General features: G+C 34.8%; 1 protein-coding gene across 3 annotated transcripts in view; it reads left to right on the plus strand.

Moving 5' to 3' along the window:
- LOC111424736 (transcription factor pangolin) overlaps window positions 1-22,012 on the plus strand; it is a 169,586-nt gene that overhangs the window by 131,980 nt on the left and 15,594 nt on the right. Inside the window, exons 5-8 of one of the 3 annotated variants that reach the window (XM_023058410.2) lie at window positions 4,395-4,485; window positions 4,650-4,883; window positions 14,226-14,421; window positions 20,317-20,482. In XM_023058410.2, the coding sequence (XP_022914178.1) occupies window positions 4,395-4,485; window positions 4,650-4,883; window positions 14,226-14,421; window positions 20,317-20,482 (687 nt within the window). Of the gene's footprint in view, window positions 1-4,394; window positions 4,486-4,649; window positions 4,884-12,638; window positions 14,046-14,225; window positions 14,422-20,316; window positions 20,483-21,539; window positions 21,694-22,012 lie in introns of those variants that run through there. The other 2 variants (XM_023058392.2, XM_023058401.2) reach the window with 2 other exon arrangements.

A 22,012-nucleotide genomic window follows, 5' to 3' on the forward strand; every position in this document is an offset into this window, starting at 1 on the left:
GGGCCTGAGAGGCCCGGTTTATGCAAGAATAAAATGGTATCTATTTTGATCTTAACAGCTTTTAAAAAATGATTTACATCCAAAAATAGTAATTAAAATACTAAAAAATGTGGAGTATTTAATGATGGTGCTCTATCATCATTAGGGATGTAAAAAGAAATGTTCTTTAACGATTGCAGGAGATTTATTTCGGTCTGTGTTGTTAATAAGGTCGGTCGAGCGGCGTCGGGGCGTCGGCGTCGGTTTTGGCACGTGACCGGCGGCGTCGGGTGCGCCCGTTTCGGCAATTAGAGGTGGTCGCGTCGCGTCCCGACGCCCGTCAGCGGTCGCGTCGCGCCGCAAACGAGTGACGACGTGCTAATTGGACCAACGCTGTAACTATATAAATTCACGTCGAACGTTTCATATTTAATAGGAATCTTCACTCTTTTATCTTATAAGTTACCATAAAAGAGCTTTCTCGTTAATAAAAGACTTTATTGCTTAATAAATACTAATAAAACAAAATCAATATCACTTTTTTTATTCCGTTTGATTTTTTTTTTTATTTTCTAATATTGTCATCGAACTGACATCCCCAGAGAAGTGATATACTGGTCTCCACAGAGGGGCGGAAGTCGACGGGAACCCCGAATACAATGTCAGCCGCATGGGATGACGCCCAACAATAGGACTTGTTGATCCGAACGTCCCCGTATTTATACGGGTCCCAGCGCACTGTGCGTTTCATATAATAGAGCTCGGATATGGAACTTGGGGATCCACCAGAAATATTTAATATAGCAATTTGTAAATGGAACGACGACCCACGAACACGAGGATTACAAACAGAGAGTTGAAGGGTGGCGGCGGTGTACGGGGAATTATTTAGGGGTTATCGAACGTTCGGATTATCAACTTCACTCCTCGTTGTCATCGCCGTCCTCGTTCGGTTGCGTTGCATTTTTTTTCCCTCATTGTTGTATCTTTGGAAATAATGATGACAGGTTGTTCATTTCGAAAGATTAACGTCTCTGTGCTTTCCGTTCTTTTGTATCAAGAGGGGTGAATGGGGTGTACAAGATATTGGAAAGGAGGATTTAAAATTTAATGATATTTCATTCCCGTATATCACATATCTTTTGATATTCAAGTTATTATTCACTTTGATAATAGATGAGATAATAAACCATATCAGAGACATAGAAAGGAGCTATGCGAATGACGTTGTGATCGTAGCAGGAAAGAAGACGATTTATAGCGGCTCAATCTATGTAAAATCTAAAGCCTTCAACATGCAAGTATCCACCACAAAAACCAAACTCCTCGTTGTATCTAAAAATCCAGTGAGATGAAAACTTGCTCTGGAAAACAAAGCAATATATCTTGCTCATGTCATTTGACTATCTAGGCATATAAATCAATTCATATAAAATTAGAATAAAGGAAGTAAAAGACCAAGCAAACAAAGCCGAATATCAGTGACGTCATCTGGAACAACACCTATAATACTACAATACCTGTGTTAGACTCATACTAATATACGCTGTAGAAACAAGAGCATATAACAGAAATGAAGATACTCAGATACATTTCAGGGAACACACCAAGATATAGAAGAAGAAACACAGATATATGACCTGAATATGAGGTGGAAGACATAATCAGATCGAAACATCAACGTAGAAGAGCTTGGAATGATAACGTGGGGAGAATGCCCGCAGAGAGATGGACAAATACATGAACATTAATATCTCAAAACAACTGATAAGTTGGAAATTACAGGCCTACAGACCTAAATAGACGAAGAAGACTATGAATCATTAGATTATGTTCAACTTCTTTTTGATCGACTGCATGAATAGTTCTAAACTTTATAAATCACGTTATCTAAGACCTTGAGGAATTCATTTTGCCATATAGTGTTCCTACCTTATTTAAGTATGCTCAGTTATGTTTCTCAACCAGTTAATTTTCAGAATTGCTTCTTCTACTATAAATATTTGGCCTTTGGTCAAATCAGCCATAGCCATAAGTATTCTAATGCAGTTGTAGTTATATCTAAAAAACCAAATGTTTTGGGTTTCGAACCTCATCTGCTTGTAAAGCATATCCCACGCATCAAGGGCATCCAACAAATATCGTCACTTATTTGGGTTCCAACAAATTCAAAACATATCTTCCAAGTTGTTTGAAATATGATGGCTTTAATAAAGGAATTATTATTGTTATCGTTATATCAAGATTGCTACTTTAGCCTTACAGGAATTTTTGTAGTCGCTCCACACTGGAAAGTTTCAGACACTATCTCAAAATTGTGTAGGTTTGGAAAAAAAACCTAAGTTGTATTGCTAGAAGAATAAGTGTGTATTCTTTTCATCTTCGTTAGGTAGGAGATTGAGCACTCTTAGATCAAATCGCTTTATAGTAGAGAAATACAGTAATTTTATTCGCACTTTCTTAATTTTACCTTATCAAAACGATTATGCATGGACAAATCTTCCATATGAGTCTAATCATTTGGTAGTACTCCAAGAGTCAAGAGTTAGAGACAAGATTCAATCAGTCAATAAAGTTAAAACCATGATCGAAATGTTTCAGAAATTGTTATGTCAGAAATGATGAAAAGTGTAGCACAACAGCTAATTAAGGAATGGTATGGTAATCTTTTAGCACTGGGAAGAATCAACTGCAGCTTAACAACTTAAAGTTATCATTACATATAGAAATGTACACAGAATTCCTGTTAATAATTACCTCATTATCAAAGATACCACATCTGAACTGTAGAATAGACAACTATCTAGAAATTTATAATACTAGCCATTTGGAGTGCGAATACTTTCTAGAAAAATTCTGGTCTTCGATTTCAATCGAAATATTCTGGGTAGCTCATGGATGCAGTCTGGAAGCAAATTTATTGTGGTTTTGGCCACCATAGTGACGTAATAGCTTCTTGTTATTAGGCAACACATTGAACGTCGTCTTATTATAATGCTTTTTTTTTCTTTTTGGTTTTAACGAATTCTGCATATATCTTATAAATTTCTCCTTACGTTTAGTATTTAAGACATTTCAATGTTAACTTTATTTTCTTTTAATTATTCTTTGTCTCGTAAACTCTTTACATTTGTGCTTAGAAAAATCTTTATCGCTTCAAAAACACGTTCCCAATCTGTTAACCTCTTTAGTTGTTTCCGCTACGTTTTTCAGTTGGCTGATTTACAGTGTGTAATAAGCAAACTTTTGCTTTGATGAACTTGATTTTCATTTACTTTATTTAATAATGACTCACATGCAAACATTGAAAATGGAACATTACCCTTATCAGTTTTCTTATCATTAGCTTCGGTTATAAAGTACACCATCATAATTAAAAATAGAAGGCACTAATAGATATAAATGCTTGTTGAAGAATTCCAAAGAGAATTGCTAGAAACATAATTAATAAATAATGCCAATTTTTGCAAATTTTGATTCACAGTGAATTTCATTTAAGATGCAATATACAAAAATATATTTCCAAAGAAACCATAGCATAACTACTTACTTTGTCCCACATAAAATGCAACATGACAGTGGTAGGTGGTGCTAGTTAACATAAGATATCACTATATTGCATATTTTTATTGAACTAAAACTAGAACTAACTAAAACTAGAAAGTATCGGGTTTAGTCGTCTTAAGTGACTTGCGGCTAAATACGAATGTTTCTAGTTCTAGGTCTAGTGTTAATTCTAGTTTTACACTAGCACTATCACTAGAAGAAGTGATAATGCTAGTGTAAAACTAGAACTAACACTAGACCTAGAACTAGAAACATTCGGATTTAGCCGCACGTCTCTCAAGACGGCTAAACCCGAATGATTCTAGTTCTAGGTCTTGTGTTAGTTCTAATTTTAATTGTTATTTAGCGATAGATTTTTTTAACACTAGACCTAGAACCAGAAACATTCGGATTTAGCCGTGCGTCTCTTAAGACGGCCGAAAACGCAGGATTATCATAAAGGCGTCATCTTTTTCCAAGCAAAACTTTTTCTTTGCAAAACTATCCTATGCCTGTGCTATTAAGCTATGTTGCATTTTATGTGAAACAGTGCAAGTGCATAGTAGTTTCGTAACTATGGTTACAGCATTCATGTTATTATATTTTAAAAAGCTATTTAAATTTAGTTAGAGTAAAGGATTAAAATTTAAAGTAATAAATGTGATCATTCTTTGAAAAAGTTTTAAAAAGGATTATCTAGAATCTTATCTCCCTCTTTTTTTTTCATCAATAGCCCATTAAATACCCCTTTTAGACGAGAAAGACGATCTCTATCCATTTATATTCACAGAAGTGCAACGATTAAATATGCCAATAGAGACCATTGTGCAACCGAACGTTGAGTAACCGGATTATGTATTGCGTTTCAGGGCTCAGCAGACCGCCGATGTACCCATTCAGCGCGGGGCAGTACCCCTATCCGATGCTCAGTCCGGATATGTCGCAGGTGGCGGCCTCTTGGTAAGTCCAATCCCCAATTAATTATTGCTAAATTTAATTGTCTCGTATATCCGAAATCTAAATGGGTTCGTTTTAATCAAGTTATAATTGTGGCCGATGGGGTACAATTATAACTTGACCTTGGAATATTCAAATTCCGAATATTAATGTTATTTATGTTTTAGGCACACGCCGACGATGTACCCCCTTTCGCCGGGCGCCGGCTTCAGGAGTCCCTACCCGAGCACGTTGCCGATCTCGACTTCCAGTCTACCTGGAGATTTCTACAGGTTTTCTCCAACCGGACTGATACCACCCCATCCTGGACTTTCACCTCACGGACCTCTACCATCTCATCCCGCCATCGTTACGCCAGGGCCTAAACAAGAATTACCCGATCTTAACCATAGATATCAAAGGTAAAAATTGAAAAAAAAATCTAACATTTCCAAATTTTCCATTTCGGGTTGGTTCTCTTTGGCACCTTCGGGAAATATCTCTTCTCCTCGAAGGAAAACAAATGGAACGTTCGCTGTGATGTGAGAGGAGCGACCGTGGTGTGTACACACGGTGCAAATGAAAATCAAACAAGAAGAGACCGGGGGCGCCTCCCCGCGGCGTCGGGGGCGTCGGAAACGAGATGCTGTCGCTGCCGACGCGGCAGCGTCGTTGCCAGGCAACGTTCGGAGCCCAGTTTAACCAATGGCCGGGCCGTTCGGTAACCAATCTTGGACCTCATTCCTCGCATGGCCGGATTTCATGCGATTACGGGGGAGAACGCCCTGCACACACACCACCTACGCAAACCTCCTCCCCCTTCCATCTCCAACCCCAATCCATCCTTTTCCTCCCTCCGTTTTCTCACCCTCCCGCAAAAAAAAAAGAAGAAATTTCTTCAACAAAAAATCTTATTCCAAATCTAAAACTTCCCCGAATCTAATCAAAATCATTTAAATTTCTTTTTATAAAAACATTACTTTCCATTTCTTCTTAAATTCAAATGACTAGTTGACATGCAAACATATACATACATACAGGTAGTAAAAGCCGTTAATTATGGTTGGCTGGTGGTAGTTGTGTGTTGTTGAGAGAGAAGAGAAAGAGGGGTTGTGCGTGTGTGCGTGCGGGGCGCGCCTATCGATTAGTAGATGCGGCACGAACCTCAACGTCGCGTTGCTGCCGCAATTTGCAATTAGGGAGAAACGCCGTTGTACACACCACGACAACGACGACGAAGTAGTAAAAGGAGGAGTATCATGACGGTGACGAGTCAATTTGCGCGAAGACGGCTCGGGATTACTAGCGTAATGTGCGCGGCTCTGCAAAAGGCTAACGATTACAAAGCCACCACCCGCCTGAAACCACCCCATCCAGATAAAACAGGAGGTGGGGGCGGCAGTACAGGGAGGTAGTTAGAGTTCGAGTGGCTCCCGTAAACGATGAAGGTACTGAAAAAAAAAATGAAAAGGGAATGCTGAATGCTGAGAGAAAAGAAAAATGCGAAAGTGGGAGAGATCTTGGGGATGCGCTCTCAGAAAGGAATTGTTTACTGAAAATTAAAATCGAACGGAAGCAGGAAGTGATTAATAGTTGGAGATTTTTCTTGTATAAAGAGAATCAAGTCTTAAGTAAAGATACATCTTTTTCTATTAAAATAGAAAAAATATCTTAAAAAGTTTTAGAAGAAATATTTTCCAATTAATCAAATTGCTCATTTAGATAGTCTAAGATGGTAATAACTTGCTAGCGACGATCTTTGTTATCATCACTGTGGTGTTCTCATGTTATTATCATAATCTTCAAAAATGTACTGTATCTAATAATACTCCATTCTGCGGATGCTGGTTATATACACCACGTTAAAATGATGTTTAATTGTTTGTAACTAACAGCATTCCAGGATTAATTTATCGCTTTAATAGCTTATAGCATATTTCTGTTGTTCTACTTATTATTATACTTGAAGCTTATAAAATTTAATACGTACCCTAAAATAAAAATAATCAAAATGAATTTAGTGATCAAAACATATAGAATAATATAGATGAAGATTACCTTATCCGCATCCTTACTAGCTATGATACCAAATATACTTTTAAAAGGGTTAATCTGCAAATAGGACAAATTAAAAGTAACATTAATTTGATAAGTATTAAAAAATGTCAGTTTAAAGTTTTAAAGTGTCAGATTTGACATTTATCCTTCAAAATGAAAGCAAATGTCAATTTTTATAAATTCAGTGGCTAATTTTAAGTTATATTTTTAAAGACAAAGCTTTTACTTACGTTTATTACAACACAAAGGAAATATTATGCAGTTTTTAGAATCAAATCAAACGTAATACAATCGTTTGATAAGTCACAATTGTCACAATAATAACATAACCTCAAATGTCAAAAATCAATTTTATATATTTAAAATAATTCTTATGTAAAATTGAATTTGTTTATCAAACCTTTACTTGAACTTTAATATAACGAATTAAAATAAGTAATTAATGGAAATTGTGGTTAAAACATTTTAAGCAAACAATATTTTTTTAGTAATTTTTATTTTTTTGTAGTTGGCGGATTTGAAAATTGGCCATTTTGGTTAAACTAAGTGTTGGCGGTAAAATTGATAAATTCAATTTTAAATTATTCAAAATTAAATAAGGTTTGCAAAATATTAACAGAATGAGTAGTTTTCCTTTCTCGATTATTAAATAAGATTATATAAGATTGAATATAGAACCCCCTTGTGATGTAAAGTAAAGTGTTGTTGTAGGGATAACTTTGTATTAAATTTTGTTTGTACCTGCATATGAGGGTGGATAAACACAGTACCTAATTCCCAGCAGGTCTTTTTAAACTTCCGCGCCGACCGTCGCCCACTCAGGGTCAGTAAACTAGTGCAAGGTTTATGGATTATTGGTATGGAACGAAAATCTATATTCTATATATCCGATATTATTAGTTATGGTTCGTCAAAGATAAGTGTCCCTCAGTGAATACGCACCGATTGCAGTTTATGGCCAAATCAACGACTAGGTAAAGAGCAGATGTGGTATAATCTGTGCGTGTTTCAAGTAGAATCAACTACCCACAACCACCCTTCAAAGGTCGCTTCTAAATCCACCTGTTTTCGCAACCTTATTATCCATTAGTTATCGTGGATAATATAACATAGCAATTAATAATACTTAGGAACGGCAGACTCGTTAAGTTCATAAAGAATAATTGCGAGTTACTCTGGATTATGAATTAACTCTAAAGTGCTATTGGATATTTTTTTAAATAAAATTTACTCTGAAATTATTATGGATTCTGAAATATCATCGAGCTACCCTACAACATCCTTGAACTGTAAACTTTAAGGTGATCAAGAACTCAAACTCTTAACTATCTTTAAGGACTTTATAAGAGTTCATCAACACTTTGATTGGATTTCATTTTGACCTATTTTGGAAGTATTTTAAGTTCATTCGTAGTAACTCCAAACTATTCTGGACTTTTGAAGTAAACCTGAATTGGTTTGTAAATCAATGTGAATACACAGTTCTCATTATGACTATCTATAGGATTTAACATTTTGAATTACTGCACTGTTGTATGGAATCCACCATATGATATATTCGTGGAAGGACTAGAGCGTGTCCAAAAGAAATTCCTTCATTTTTTATGCTGGAAATTTCATACTACCTATGCTGACTACGACTCGGCGTGCCAATCTTTCCACTTTTTACGATTCGGCCACGGGGACTTGCTAATGATATAATACTTTTATATAAAATAATTCACAATATTTATAATTCATCTTCGCTTACATCACTGATTAACTTTCACATCCCGCCCAGATCGGTTCATTTTGATTTTCTGTTCCTATCAGCATTCACCATTGTTGAATCCTGAATCTCCTTTAGAAGAAGGACCCTCGCTGCCGTTGGAAACATGCCATATATTGATTAATTAATACTTAATTCTTGTCCTATCACGTGTTGATTGTTAGGTACCTCTATTTTTCACCTCTTTTTATTCTAATTTATTGTTTTTTCTCTCTGTTCTTTTTATCAAACTATTTACGTAATTTAAGATAGTGATTTAAGTTTTTGTATTTCCCTTTTCTTTCTTATTGTAATTTTTCAGTGGTACAGCTTGAATAGGGTTTGTCCTATGCTGTGTCCTATGAAAGTAAATGAATAACCTACATCGTCCCAAATACTCTTCAATGCTGTCTCTGATAGCCAGAAACCTAAACCACACCTAAGCATTGTCTCGAATAAGTTTCAATATCATCCCAGGAATTCAAAAACATCGACAACTACGTTTTTTTTGTCCATGTGCGGCTAAAGCTATCGCCTCTCTCATCATCCTTTGATAATACTTACTGCTCGGACTAACACCTTGGTCTTATCGAAATCTATGTTGTGTCACTTTTAGCGACAATGTACTTCGACTGCCCACTGCTGGATTTTCTTCAGTCGGACATTCCTCCCATACATCTTGATGCAACACTCAATGTTACCTCCAGTTTAGCCAACGTAATACTTTCCAAAACTACATGATAGCCGACTCCCGCTCCTTATTTGCAACAATCCTTAGTTGAATTGTCAGTGCCATAAATTCTCCAACGCATCAGCTGGCGAAACAACGATTTTCCACCTTTTACAGGTAAAACAGTATCATATACCAGACTTCTTTCATTACTCATTTGTTGAATGTGGCCGTACCACTACAATTGTCTTCTTTGCACTTCATCGACTATTGTTGTCTAAGATTTCTACAAGTCAAACATTTTATTATAAATCCGTAGGCTTTTGTAGTCGGTGTTATTACAAATAAAACTAAAACTAGAAACTTACCTGTTATGTCGTGCATCATAGACGTATAGTTTTATTTCAGACTTTACTTTTAACATTAAATCATCACAACAATTCCGGTTTCTTTCTTATTAATGTTACTCCTTGATGCAGTACTCGATATCACGTCCGTTTGGCCAACGTAATAGAGTTAGCTATCGGAGGAGCGTTCCGAATTTTGCTCACCATAGTATCGTGCCATAATATCGTTCATCTTTGTCACACTTGAAACATAAGAGAGGTAGATAATGCTGGTGCAGTACTTACCGTGTCTTTCTTGTGCTTGCGTTTTTTGGTTGATATCCCTCAGAGTGTTATCCTTTCTTCAAATTCTTTTTGTCGCATATTCTTTCTGCTCGCTAAAACAAGTCTTGGATCACTGACCTCTTATGTTATGGATGGTGACGGCACGAAGTCTATAGATAGCTCTTGGTGTGTGTCTTCTTTCTACAAACTTTCAGTATATGTATATATTCTAGAATGTCTACAATACGTTAAAAATAATCCCACCTTACACCTAAAACATAAGAGAGGCAGATAAAACCAGGCCTTCCTCTGCTTGCGTCGTTCCTTCCTCAAATTCGTTTTGTCGCAAATCCTCTTCTGTTGTAGATGTGATGGCCCGAAGCCTATAGATACTTGTTGGTGTGTGTCTTCTTCTTATACAGTTCCAGTTTTATGTCCACATTTGTTTTAATAATGACCAAAACATCCAGGAAATTATTTTTCAGATTCCGTTTCCATAGTAAATTTGATCATGAAGTGTTGCGAGTTCAGGCGTTCTAGAAATTCTTTTTCATGCTGTCAGATCGCAAAGGTGTCAAGCACGCAACGAAGCCATAGCTTTGATTTCCACGAATTCTTTCTTAACGGTTCTTCTTCAAACATCACCAACCTTGTAATTTTTTGATCTAGATTGCGTCTTTGTTATTACATTTCTGTTTTGTCTCAATTTCACCCAGGTCTCATGCCAATGTGGTGTACCACCCATACTTATGGACATTTTACTTTCACGCTTTCAGAGGATTCTACAATGTGATCACGTCATTCTTGTGTTGGGCAAAATTAGTATTAGTAATTTTCGGTTTTTAATCTAAATCTCCATTTTGAATAAATTTTTTGCATGTCCATGGCTAAATAATCTCGCGAATACTTTTGTAGGAAGTTGCAAGGTTAACACGTTGACTGCCCAACACGAGATAACTCGTATTAGCGCTCTGACTCAGGACGCCCAATACGAGTTATCTCGTAGTTTTTTGACTTACCATTTTTGCGCCGCTACGAGTGAGTTGCGAGGCCTCCAGGAAGAAAATAAACAATCAAGTTTGGCTTATACGAATAGAAATTTTTTTGAAAATGAACCAAAAATATACATTCAATGTTTATTCATTAGTTAACAGAAAAAGAATATATTTATTGTTTGTGATAAATTTTAAAACAATCTTCAACACAAAGAGGTGGCTTCTCTTCACAAACTGGGCAGAAATAACGACAACCAACTCGACAAGGCTTTGTCGGTCGTTGCTTCTTTGCAGTAGCAGGAATACTTAGTAACTAATGAAGGTCGCCTAATTTATATTTTTTAGCTGAAGCTGATTGAATATTTTCGCCAATCAATGTCTTCACAAATTCTTCTCTGAACTTTATTAGTTTTACTGTGGAACAATTTACTTTTTGAAAAAGGTTGTGTGCATTATGTATATATATCTCAATAATATGTAATACAACTTTTTTTGGCCACCTAATTGTCTTTCGAAGAGCTGTGTAGTATGATAGCATTTGATCTGATCGGTCAATGCCAGACATTCCGTTGTTGTAGTTGCGAATTATATTCGGTTTCATCGAAATCTTTTTATTTCTATTGGCCACCGCCACTATTTCAACAACGTGCTTGTTTGAAATGGTAAGAACTTCTCGCTTGTCCTTCCATTTACAAACAGTAACATTACCATTTCGCTGCCAAAATATCTCTCCTTTTTTCAGTTTACGATTTACAACATCCTTGGGATTTCCTTTTTTATTATTTCGTAGCGTTCCACACACATAAGTTTTTCGTGTAGTCAGTATATTTGAAAGAGTAACAGAGTTATAAAAATTATCCATGTAGACTGTATATCCTTTGTCCAGATAGTCCTTAAGTAAATGTAAGTAAATTCTTCAGATTTAGATCGAAGAAATCGAAAATTTAGATCAGGCTCACAAAGTTCATAGAGTTTGATGCCGTACCTGTGCTTCTTATGTTTTATATACTGGCGAAATTGTAATCTTCCACGCCATAACATCATTGATTCGTCGATACAAATGTTTTTATTTGGCACATAGTTTTGGCCCATAATATTGTTGAAATGATTTAGAATAGGTCGCACCTTGTATAGTCTGTCGGACGATGGTATTAAGTTATCAACTAAATGAAAATAGCGTAGTAACAATTGAAATCTATTCCGACTCATATATGTATTTGATGTGGTTGCATGAGGAGCATCTTTATTGCAATCTTGTTCAAAAATTGTGTCATCTTCAGGATCTGAGACGACTTCATTATCACTGGAATCATCAGTAGGTACATAATCTCTAGTGTTGTTACCATCTCCAATAAAAAATTCGTCAGATTCTGACTAACTTAGATCAGCAAAATATTCAAGTTCAGCTTCAGTAATGGTCTTTTCCTTACCATTTTTTAGTATGTTTATATTTATTATTTTATTGCAAACAAATAGACACAAAAATATTTAAAATCGACGAATATGTAATGTTTGCGATTCAAGATCTGACTTTACACTGAAGAACGTACATGCTTAACGCTTGTACGTAACGTTGTACCTAAGCGAAAAGTCTCCTGCGAAGAGCTTTGTCTAACAAAAGCCGACTACGAGATAATTCGTAGGACCATTTTTTCTACAAAAAAAAACATCATGTAAACTTTTTAATGATTGTTACGAATCATAATTAGGATTTTTAATAATATAATATGATTAACTCGATTTGGCTTCTCGGACCGGAATCCGAAAAGTGCGAAAAGTACGTGTTAAACTGATTATAGATAGGTACTTATTTGGGCAATCAAAAAATGTTGTCTAAATTAGATATTGAGTGAAAATTTGATTATAGATTAAAAAAAAATGTATATATATGAATATTATAAAGTGTAACTTGCCCCCTCTGCGTGGGAAGGGTGAAAAGCGATACGAAACGGACGTAGTTCGCTGTGTCGAATGGTGGGCGTCGCGACGCCAGACGCCATCTGTCGACGGACGTCGGCGCCCCGAGCGTCGTCCCCTCGTCGACGCGACGGCCTCATCAATAATTCGCGTGCAAGACGCGACGTATTTAATCAAAAGCGAACCGCGTACAAAACAAATCAGTGTTGCGGACGCTTGACAATACTATTATATCAATAGTCGTCAAATGGAAACTCGAATAACGTTTCCCATAATATATAAAACAACAACGACTACCACCTACGTAGAACGCGTGACAATTTCTTCCCCATTTTAAAACGAACCCCTCGTTTGCGAATACATAACCTAAAAGAACCGTGAGTCGTAGTTTGATTATATACATTTCTTTATTTTCGGACTTGTTATTGTGGCTAAGATGTTTTTGGAAAAGTGGAAAGAAATGGGAAACGAGGGGGTCGGTCATTTTAATGGGGAAATGTTAGTTTTCCGTGGTTGGTTTTGCCGTGCGGATGGAGAAGTCGTCGCCATCTCTGATTTATGCGGACCACGTGTCTTCTGTCTGTTTCTATCTAAACCCGAACAAAGGACGGGTACAGCCATTTATATTGATTTTCCCGTGATAAACGACGAATAAAAAACTTGTTGAATCCCCCGTGTTTCGTTTCGATTCCTCCGGTTTTGTGCGCGGATGCCAAACGATCCGGGTCTCGAATAACTAAAACTCGTCGCGTAAACATGGAAAATAATCCAGATGAACCGTTAAATTTAACAGTAAAAAAATGTCCAATCGCAATAGTGTCACCTATTTTAATGGCATCATCAGATAAACATCTAAACAAGATTACAAACAACGCCACCGACCACCATCATCATAATGAAGACGTCGATATCATCCTCCGGAAGCTACAACAACCACCACCACCCGACGAATTACTTCTTCATTACGAAGATTCCTCCGAAGATATCCCGCAAGATTTATCGATAAAAAAAAATGGAGATGAACCACCTTTATCACCATCACCCAACCGGAAACCAATAAACAACGAAAAAAATTACACCGGGAATTACTTAATCAACGGCGGCAACGATGATGATGATGGCAACGAGAAACTTTTCTTCTCATCCTTCAAAGACAATTATCGCAAAAATGATTTTGCCGATAACTTGCTAAAGAATAGTATCGATTTAAAATCGAATTTATTTCGGGACGTTTACAAAATGACCGATTTTTACGATAATTTGGCGAATAAAAACTTAACACCGTCCGAAAACGTTTATTTAAACGTTCTTAATCACCTCACCGAACAAAAATTTCTCGCCGCGCTTTACGTCAATTCGTTTCTATCTTCGATGCAACATCATCAGCCGCAGAACGTGCAAGAAACATACGAAAGACCATCAAATCGACGAAACAGTAACACGATCCCCACGGAGAGAAACAGCCCCACAAAAAATAGTATTTTAAATAATTTATTAAACAAAAAACCTCCGTCATCGGCGAGATCAAATTTCGAATTAATCAAAAACGAAACGAATAGTCAAGAGGATTCAAAATCATCCATTCGGTGATCATTTATTTTTATTCGATCGTTATTTTTTATTTAGGAATTAAATTGAGGAAATAATCATCATTATTTATTCCATACTTGCCAATAAAACCATTAATATCCACCTACGTTTAATGAATTTTAATTGTAACAACTAAAATCGTGTTTTATTATTTTGTTTTTTTTTTGTGATTTTAGAACACAAGCAGACCAAAAGAACAACATGGATTCAAAAAATAATTTGGACTCAAATAACGCAGCCGATAAAAAGAAACCGCACATCAAAAAACCTTTAAACGCGTTCATGCTTTACATGAAAGAAATGAGGGCGAAGGTCGTCGCGGAATGTACCCTTAAAGAAAGCGCGGCCATCAATCAAATCTTAGGAAGAAAGGTAAATCAACATCAAAAAAATCTATTAGTTATTATGATTACAAAAAAATATGAATACAATTAAACACGTTTTATTCGTTATTTATGAATGATTTTTTTTAAAAGAAAGAAATTGAATCAACAAGTGTTTATTAAGATCAAAATTTTTTGAAATTACCGCGTATTATAATCGTATTTTAAAAAAAATGGGGCGACATCTAGTTGTGTCGCATTAAACTTTTAATTTATCAAAAAAATTTAACTTTATTTTATTGGGGTATTTATTTATTTTTGATGTTTAAATTAACTAAAAGTAAATATATAAATAATAAATCAATTTTATTTTAAAGTACTTTTAATCGCGACATCTAATGGCACAATTTTAAGTGATTGAACTGTTAGTTGTGCATTTTTTATAAACAAATCATTTGAAATAAACAACATTTACTCGGAACTAAATAATTTTAAATCACTTGTAATGGTAAAAACAACAATTAAATTATTAATTAAATGATAATAATTATGTTTAGTTATGATTTCGAAATCGCGACATCTAGTGACGCAACTTTTAACTATTAATCAATCAAAATTATTTTTTATTTGTTAAAACATTTCTAATTGAAGAATTAATTTAATTTATTTTAGTTTAATTTGACTATAAAATAATTATGGACGATTCTGAAGTAAATAAATAAATTTTTAATGTTAAATTGTAGATTTGCGACATCTATTGATATATATTAACTTAAATCTGTCAATCAAAATTGTAATTTTCTCATTTTAAAGAATTCTCTCTCTAATATTATCACGATGTAGCATCAGATAAATCTTTCTTGCCTGCAGTGTTCCTCATCGCTAGGTTTTCTAGTTTCTTGGTTCAGATGAGAAATCGTCGACTTATCTATTACAGCGTCGAGATGCGTTCTACCAAGGTGTTATCATTTTTCACCTTCAGTGGATTACTGCTAAGATAGATTAAATATACCTATACCCCATGATAATATAAATATCTCTTCTATTCTCAAGCTATATACTTAATACTTCTGCTACAAATTCGAAATCGCCCATATAGCATTTAAATTTAATTAACAATTTAACTTTTTTTTTTTAATAGAAGACCTAAAGTTATATTGTGTGAATTACGTGTATTGTTTAATTTTTTCAATTATTGTGTATCTATTCATCATTTCCTTATTCATAAAAAAAGCAGAAATATCAATACCGGTGTTATAAAAAAATTCAATTCCATAAAGCAAATGACCAAAAATAGATGGATATTGAATACAAAAGGTATTACTAACTCCGAGGATTACCACAAATAAATAAATTTTAATTGAAAAATGTAGAAATAAAAGATAAATTTGATGAGATGAATTTTAATGATAAATCAATGGGAAATGACAATAGTAATGAAGAAACTATTATATGGTTACATAAAATCTATTGCCCCCGATAAATTTTATGCTGCATAAAATTTACGAAACACTTGGCTTAAACATTCGTGTAAGTTGTTCGCGCAATTATATTAAATCATATACATAACCTTTGTTTTAAAAAATAGAATGGTTTCACTCTGCACCATTAAACATTGAAGCCAGAGTTCCTAAAATTTTCGTGTTCTGCTTATTAAGCAAATAACAACTCTATGATAAAGCAGTGAAGATATATTTTTGCTTGTCAACAAATGATTGTAGCCAAGGTCATTTGTGTCCGAGATGCTATAATTAAGAACTCGGCCACAAGATATTTGGCTTTATTCCAGCATTAAGTAAAAATGAAGTGCAATCTTGGCTTACAAATAACTATTGTATCCTATTAAAATTAAATGCCTCAGCGTTATTCTTTAAATCGGTAAAGATGAAACATCTCAACCTTATCATACGACGTAAGACTGCGGTTTCTTTCTGCCAGGCGATGAAATATCGCGACCAATAACTACTACATACTAAGCCAGGTATAATATATTTTTGCTGATCATGAAAGATCTTTAAGAATGACTTTCTTCTTTTAACTGGTATTAGGCACCCAAGATATGTTTTTACTGTCCATAAAACTATGAAGGAATTCTTTCCCTGTATTCGTTGTCTATGGAGAAACCTCATGGTTTCTACGTTGTGCATAATTTAGCTATGCGATACAGAGTATAGTCAAAGAAGTGAAACAAACCTTTGTTGTGTTTCGATAAGCACAACAAAGGTGATGATTTTCAATTAGATAATATATATTCTTTTGTGTTTGTCGCAAATCATTATTACTAATCAAATTATTACTAATCAAAGTGGTCATGAGCTATAACTACTTGTTGTTATAGAGATACAGATCAAAATATGTTGATTAGAAATTCTCCTCAACCCAAAATTTACAAAAATTTCAGATAAACTTTTTTAGAAAAATAAAAAAGAAAGATGTTTGTTGCTATAGAATATTAAGACGATTAAAAATACGATATATTTGAAATTAAGTTGGACAGAAAATCTGCTCAATTCAAAAGTATCAAAAATTCATGAAAAACTGATCATTGGCAAATGTCAGCTTAAGTACAAAACGACTATCTCCACGCTGTCAGACATATAATCTTATCTTATTAATTACTCTGGATTTGTGTTGTACTGTGAAGTCTGACATAATCTCAGTTGGACACCTTTCTTTGCATGGTCTGCAGCGCTGTGTTTGTGTAATCCTTTTGTTTCATTGATATCTTACATTTTGTCTAACATATCTATTAACTCAAGCAAAACCCAACGATCCGACACACATTGCCCTATTAAGTTAAGTATTTCACAGGCCACAAGATCTGTTTTGTCAGCCGTTCACCATTAGCTACAACCAGTGTTATCTGCTTATGACGTGTTTAGTTAAGGTTAGTTAAGGTTCATTGCGAATTTAGTTTCCCGGGATTTCTCATTGAGACCTCTTCTTTTTTCGAAATCTGGAAACTGGGTACCACCCTAGCTGTAATGCATACTTAAATCTACACACTGGCAACTAGCTTCTATTCATTGATGTCTTCTAGTTTTATTCTCACGCACTTTGCTCTAGTTTTATACGCAATACAAGACCACATGGTTTTCTTCTTATGCAGCAGTTGAAGAACTCGCACGTTATCGTGAAAGTGAAGTCTAGCTTCGTGCTGCTCTTCCTGCTGCTCATGGTTGAAATCCGGAAGTCTCTATGTATATCGGAATTTCGTACTTAGTATGGGCCATTAAATATGTTTCATAGCATTTTATGCTGTAATATTTGAATACACTTGATGTGTCATCATCATCATGCTTGGTTCTACAGCTCGTTGTAAACTTTGGCCCTTCCAAACTTGTCTATCCTCTGCTTGTCGTCTCCAATCCTCAACCTTTAGCCTTTTCAGGTTCTCCTTCACTTCGTCCACAAATAATTTCTTCGGCCTCCCAACCGATCTTCTATCCACAGGTCCACGGTAATCAAGAATAATTCGTGATCAAACCTAACACTAATTCTTGTGGCATTTTTTATGTCCATTTTGGCTACATGGCCAATGCCTCTTAACCTTTGTACTTTGATCCAATTAACTGTCTCTGGTTCTCTATACAGAAGATACAACTCGAAGTTGTAATGCCTTTGCCACAATATATTTGGTCAAGATATACAAGATCTGCAACATTGCGTCGAATTTGTCTCTCAGTATGGTATCGTATGCGCACCTGAAATTCACGAATATATGATATGTGTCTGCATTGTACTCCATACTCTTTTCCAGTATTCACCGTAATGCAATGATATGGTCTATTATTGATTTATTCTTTCGGAAACCGGCTCGGTACCGACCTATAACTTCTTCTACGTATGGTTGGAATTTATTATATAGTATATACTCCCTTTTTAGCAGTGTACGTAATACATACATTCCATTCGCCATATTGGTTTCAGGATCTAATTGTAAATCGGTAGTTTGCTGGAAATTGAGTTTTTTCCTATCAGCCAATAAAGCTGTGTATTTTATGGCTAATTCCGCTCGTTTCTTTATGCTCTTTCCAGAGTTTGGTGTCCAAAGTCATTCCTAAATACTTGGGTCATATGGGACAATTATGCCATTTTTATCTAGCGACGGTGGATCTTTTTGCAGTGTATTTGTAAAATCAATATGAACGAATTTCAGCTCCTTTAACTTTATCGTAAATTTTTTGGTTTATTCTGGTTTTGCATTGCTGACTGATTTTTCTCCACTACAAATAGTTCTGTGTTATTTGCAAACGTAGTATACGAAGTCTTTTCATCTCAGATACAGGAACTTCGTGTCAAACTTTGTCAAAAGCTTATATGACATCTAGGAGGATTGTCAAGCTGAGTTTCTTTTTTCCTAACGTCCATTCAATGGTTTTTGGGCAGTACTTTCTGGAAGTGTTTCGAGATAATTTATGACAATGAAATCGGCCTGTAAGAATAAACATCGTTAAGTTGCTTTCGTGGCTTTGGTAACAGGATAACATCTACAACTTTCCAGCATGATGATCTAATCTGCAACTTCTTTAGGAGTAACCGGAGTGACATTTTTTGTTCTTTGGTTTTCAATATTGGTTATTTCTTGACTGTTTTGACTTGGGTTGGAAAAAAATAACCATTCAACAAATTTTTCTTTTTTTTCCCAGTGGATAACTCCTAATTTTTCTCCATTACAAGTAGTACTGTGTTATTTGCGAACGTAGTATACGAAGTCTTTTCAACTCTGGTATGTTACTAGTTTATTGCAGATATAGGAACTTTGTGTCAAACTTTATCAAAAGCTTATATGACATCTAGGAAGATTGTCAAGATGAGTTTCTTTTCTCCTAACATCCAATCAATGGTTTTTGAGCAGTACTTTCTGGAAGTTTTTTGAGATAATTGATAACAGTGAAATTGATCTTTAAGATTAAACATCGTTAAGTTGTTTTCCTGGTTTTGGTATCATGGTAACATCTACAACTTTCCATCACGATGATCTACCATATCTTTAAGTCTGACGGCTGCGTTAAAGAGGATTTCTCTTGTGATGATCTAATCTGCAACTTCTTTAGGAGTAACTGAAGTGACATTTTTGTTGTTTGGTTTTCAATATTGGTTATTTCTTTACTGTTTTGACTTAGGTTGGAAAAAAATAACCATTCAAAATTTTTCTTTTTTTTCCCAGTGGATAACTCCTGATTTTTCTCCCTACAAATAGTTCTGTGTTATTTGTAAACGTAGTATACGAAGTCTTTTCAACTCTAGTATATTACTAGTTTATTGCAGATACAGGAACTTTGTGTCAAACTTTGTCAAAAGATTATATCTATAGCATCTTTCCTGGCTTTGGTAACATGATAACATCTACAACTTTCCAGTATGATGGGATATCTTTAAGTCTTAGGGCTGCGTTGAAGAGGATTTCTCTTGTGATCTAATCTGGAACTTTTTTAGGAGTAACCGGAGTGACATTTTTTGTTCTTTGGTTTTCAATATTGGTTATTTCTTGACTGTTTTGACTTAGGTTGGAAAAAAAAGGACTTTTCTTCTTCTTCCTTTGGCTCTACAATCCTATGTGGGTTTTGGTCTTTCTTTCTATCTCCCATATTCACCTTATTTTCTCTCCATCATGCTATCCAACTTGTGATTTATCCTGATTCTTCAGCTTCTTCTTTCATCCTGGGTAGAGCCAAAAATCTTAGCTCAAGCGCGATTTCTTTTTATTAGCGTTTTATATCTTCTAAACATGAGTAAAAAAAGAAAGCAGTAATAACTAATTTAAAACTTATTGAAAGAAGTTTTTTTAATTTGAATGTTTTGATTATTAATAAACACTTGTTGATTACTTTTTTTTATTGGTATGAAAGAAAAATTTGAGTACATGTCGTGAATAGATTAATATAAGTAAAAGATCGAAAAAAAAACTATTTTGGGCGCGTATAACTGTATGGTTGCGCAGTGGCACTCCCTGAGTCGCGAGGAGCAGGCCAAGTATTACGAGAAGGCAAGACAAGAGCGCCAACTGCACATGCAGCTGTACCCAGGCTGGAGCGCTCGAGACAATTACGGTTACGGCACCAAGAAGAAGAAGCGAAAGAAAGAGCGCACACCCGTCGAGTCGGGAGGTATTCATTCAAAAAAAATTTTTGCTCGCGCACCCTAACCAAACAAACCAACTCTCAACTTACTATTTTTTTATTATTATTTTTTTTTGTTTAATTATTTTACTTGTCTCACTCTCTGTGCTTCTTGTCATAAATATATTTTTTTACGACGGTGGTGACATCTATTATATTTTTTTATTTAACTCACTCACACATGGCTCGCACTCAACATCATCATCTTAATCATTAATTTTTTTTGTTTTCAATCAATCGTTTTTGGTTTCGATTTTAAAAAGATTAAAAATTGATCATGATTGATGAGATGAAGAACCAAGGATGATGAGTAAAAGTAACAAAGTGACTAAAAAATGATACGCATTTGACTAACTATGTACTACTTAACTCATTTTATTAACCTCCCACCAAAAGAGACTTCAAAAAAAATCATTGCTTACTATTTTTTTTTTTTGTTAATTTTACAATAATTAAAATACAAAAAATAGATTCGGTTGATACCTTAGTTTTTTTTTAATTTGAATACAGAGAAACAAAGAGAGTGTTGTATGTGGTTAGTCGGTAGCGAATCTAACGAATTTTTTTTTCTAAAATAAATTAATAAGCGACCACTACGTGCATACGCGACGAAAACATCCCGTTTACTTTCCACGTTTTCTTTTTTTTTTTATTTATTTTTTTGGTTTTTAATTATTTTTTCACTCTTTATTTCTCATTCATAATGTTTGTGTGCAGTTCTGCGGGATAAAAAATTTTTAATTTCTAATTAATTAAGTAATTAATTAGGCAGGCCGGCCGATGATTTATTAATAAAAACAAAATTTATTAATCGAGATGAGTATAAAATAAATTTTTTTAGACGCGGGCAAAAAAATTTAATTGCGTTATCATCACTCCTTTTGTCTTGGTGCCTGCCGCATCTGTAATTATATTAAAAAAAATCATATTTTAGACGCTGCCGGGTCTTCGATGTCGTCGATTTTCGTAAAAAATAAATAAATAAATAAAACTTTCGGTGAAGAATTTTTCTTGAACCAAACCATTTTGTTGTTTATTTTTCAAGTGGCACGCTTTGGGCCGCGAGGAACAGGCCAAGTACTATGAACTAGCCAGACGCGAACGTCAGCTGCACATGCAGCTCTACCCAGATTGGTCTTCGCGCGCCAACGCCACTCGCGGCAAGAAGAGGAAACGAAAACAAGACCCCGCAGATGGAGGTAGCGCCCAAAAACACGTACACATTTCTCTATCTCTATATATATATAAATATATATACTTATATATATTATGATATTATTATATATATTACATTTACATTTACACAATTTTTTTATCTATTTGCTCGCAAAGTATATTATTTACTTTTTTAATTATCAAACCCGCACAGTTTCCCCTCATTTTCTTTTCGCGATTCTTCGTTTCTCTCTTTCTCTATCTCTCCTCTATTTTTTTTGGTGGTCTCCAGAACTTCGACTTGCTACCACCATTAAAAAAAAAATTAAAGAAAAAAACGCGATTTGGAATAAGAAGAAACGC

This window comes from Onthophagus taurus, chromosome 1 (genome assembly GCF_036711975.1).
Source record: "Onthophagus taurus isolate NC chromosome 1, IU_Otau_3.0, whole genome shotgun sequence".
NCBI lineage: Eukaryota > Metazoa > Arthropoda > Insecta > Coleoptera > Scarabaeidae > Onthophagus > Onthophagus taurus.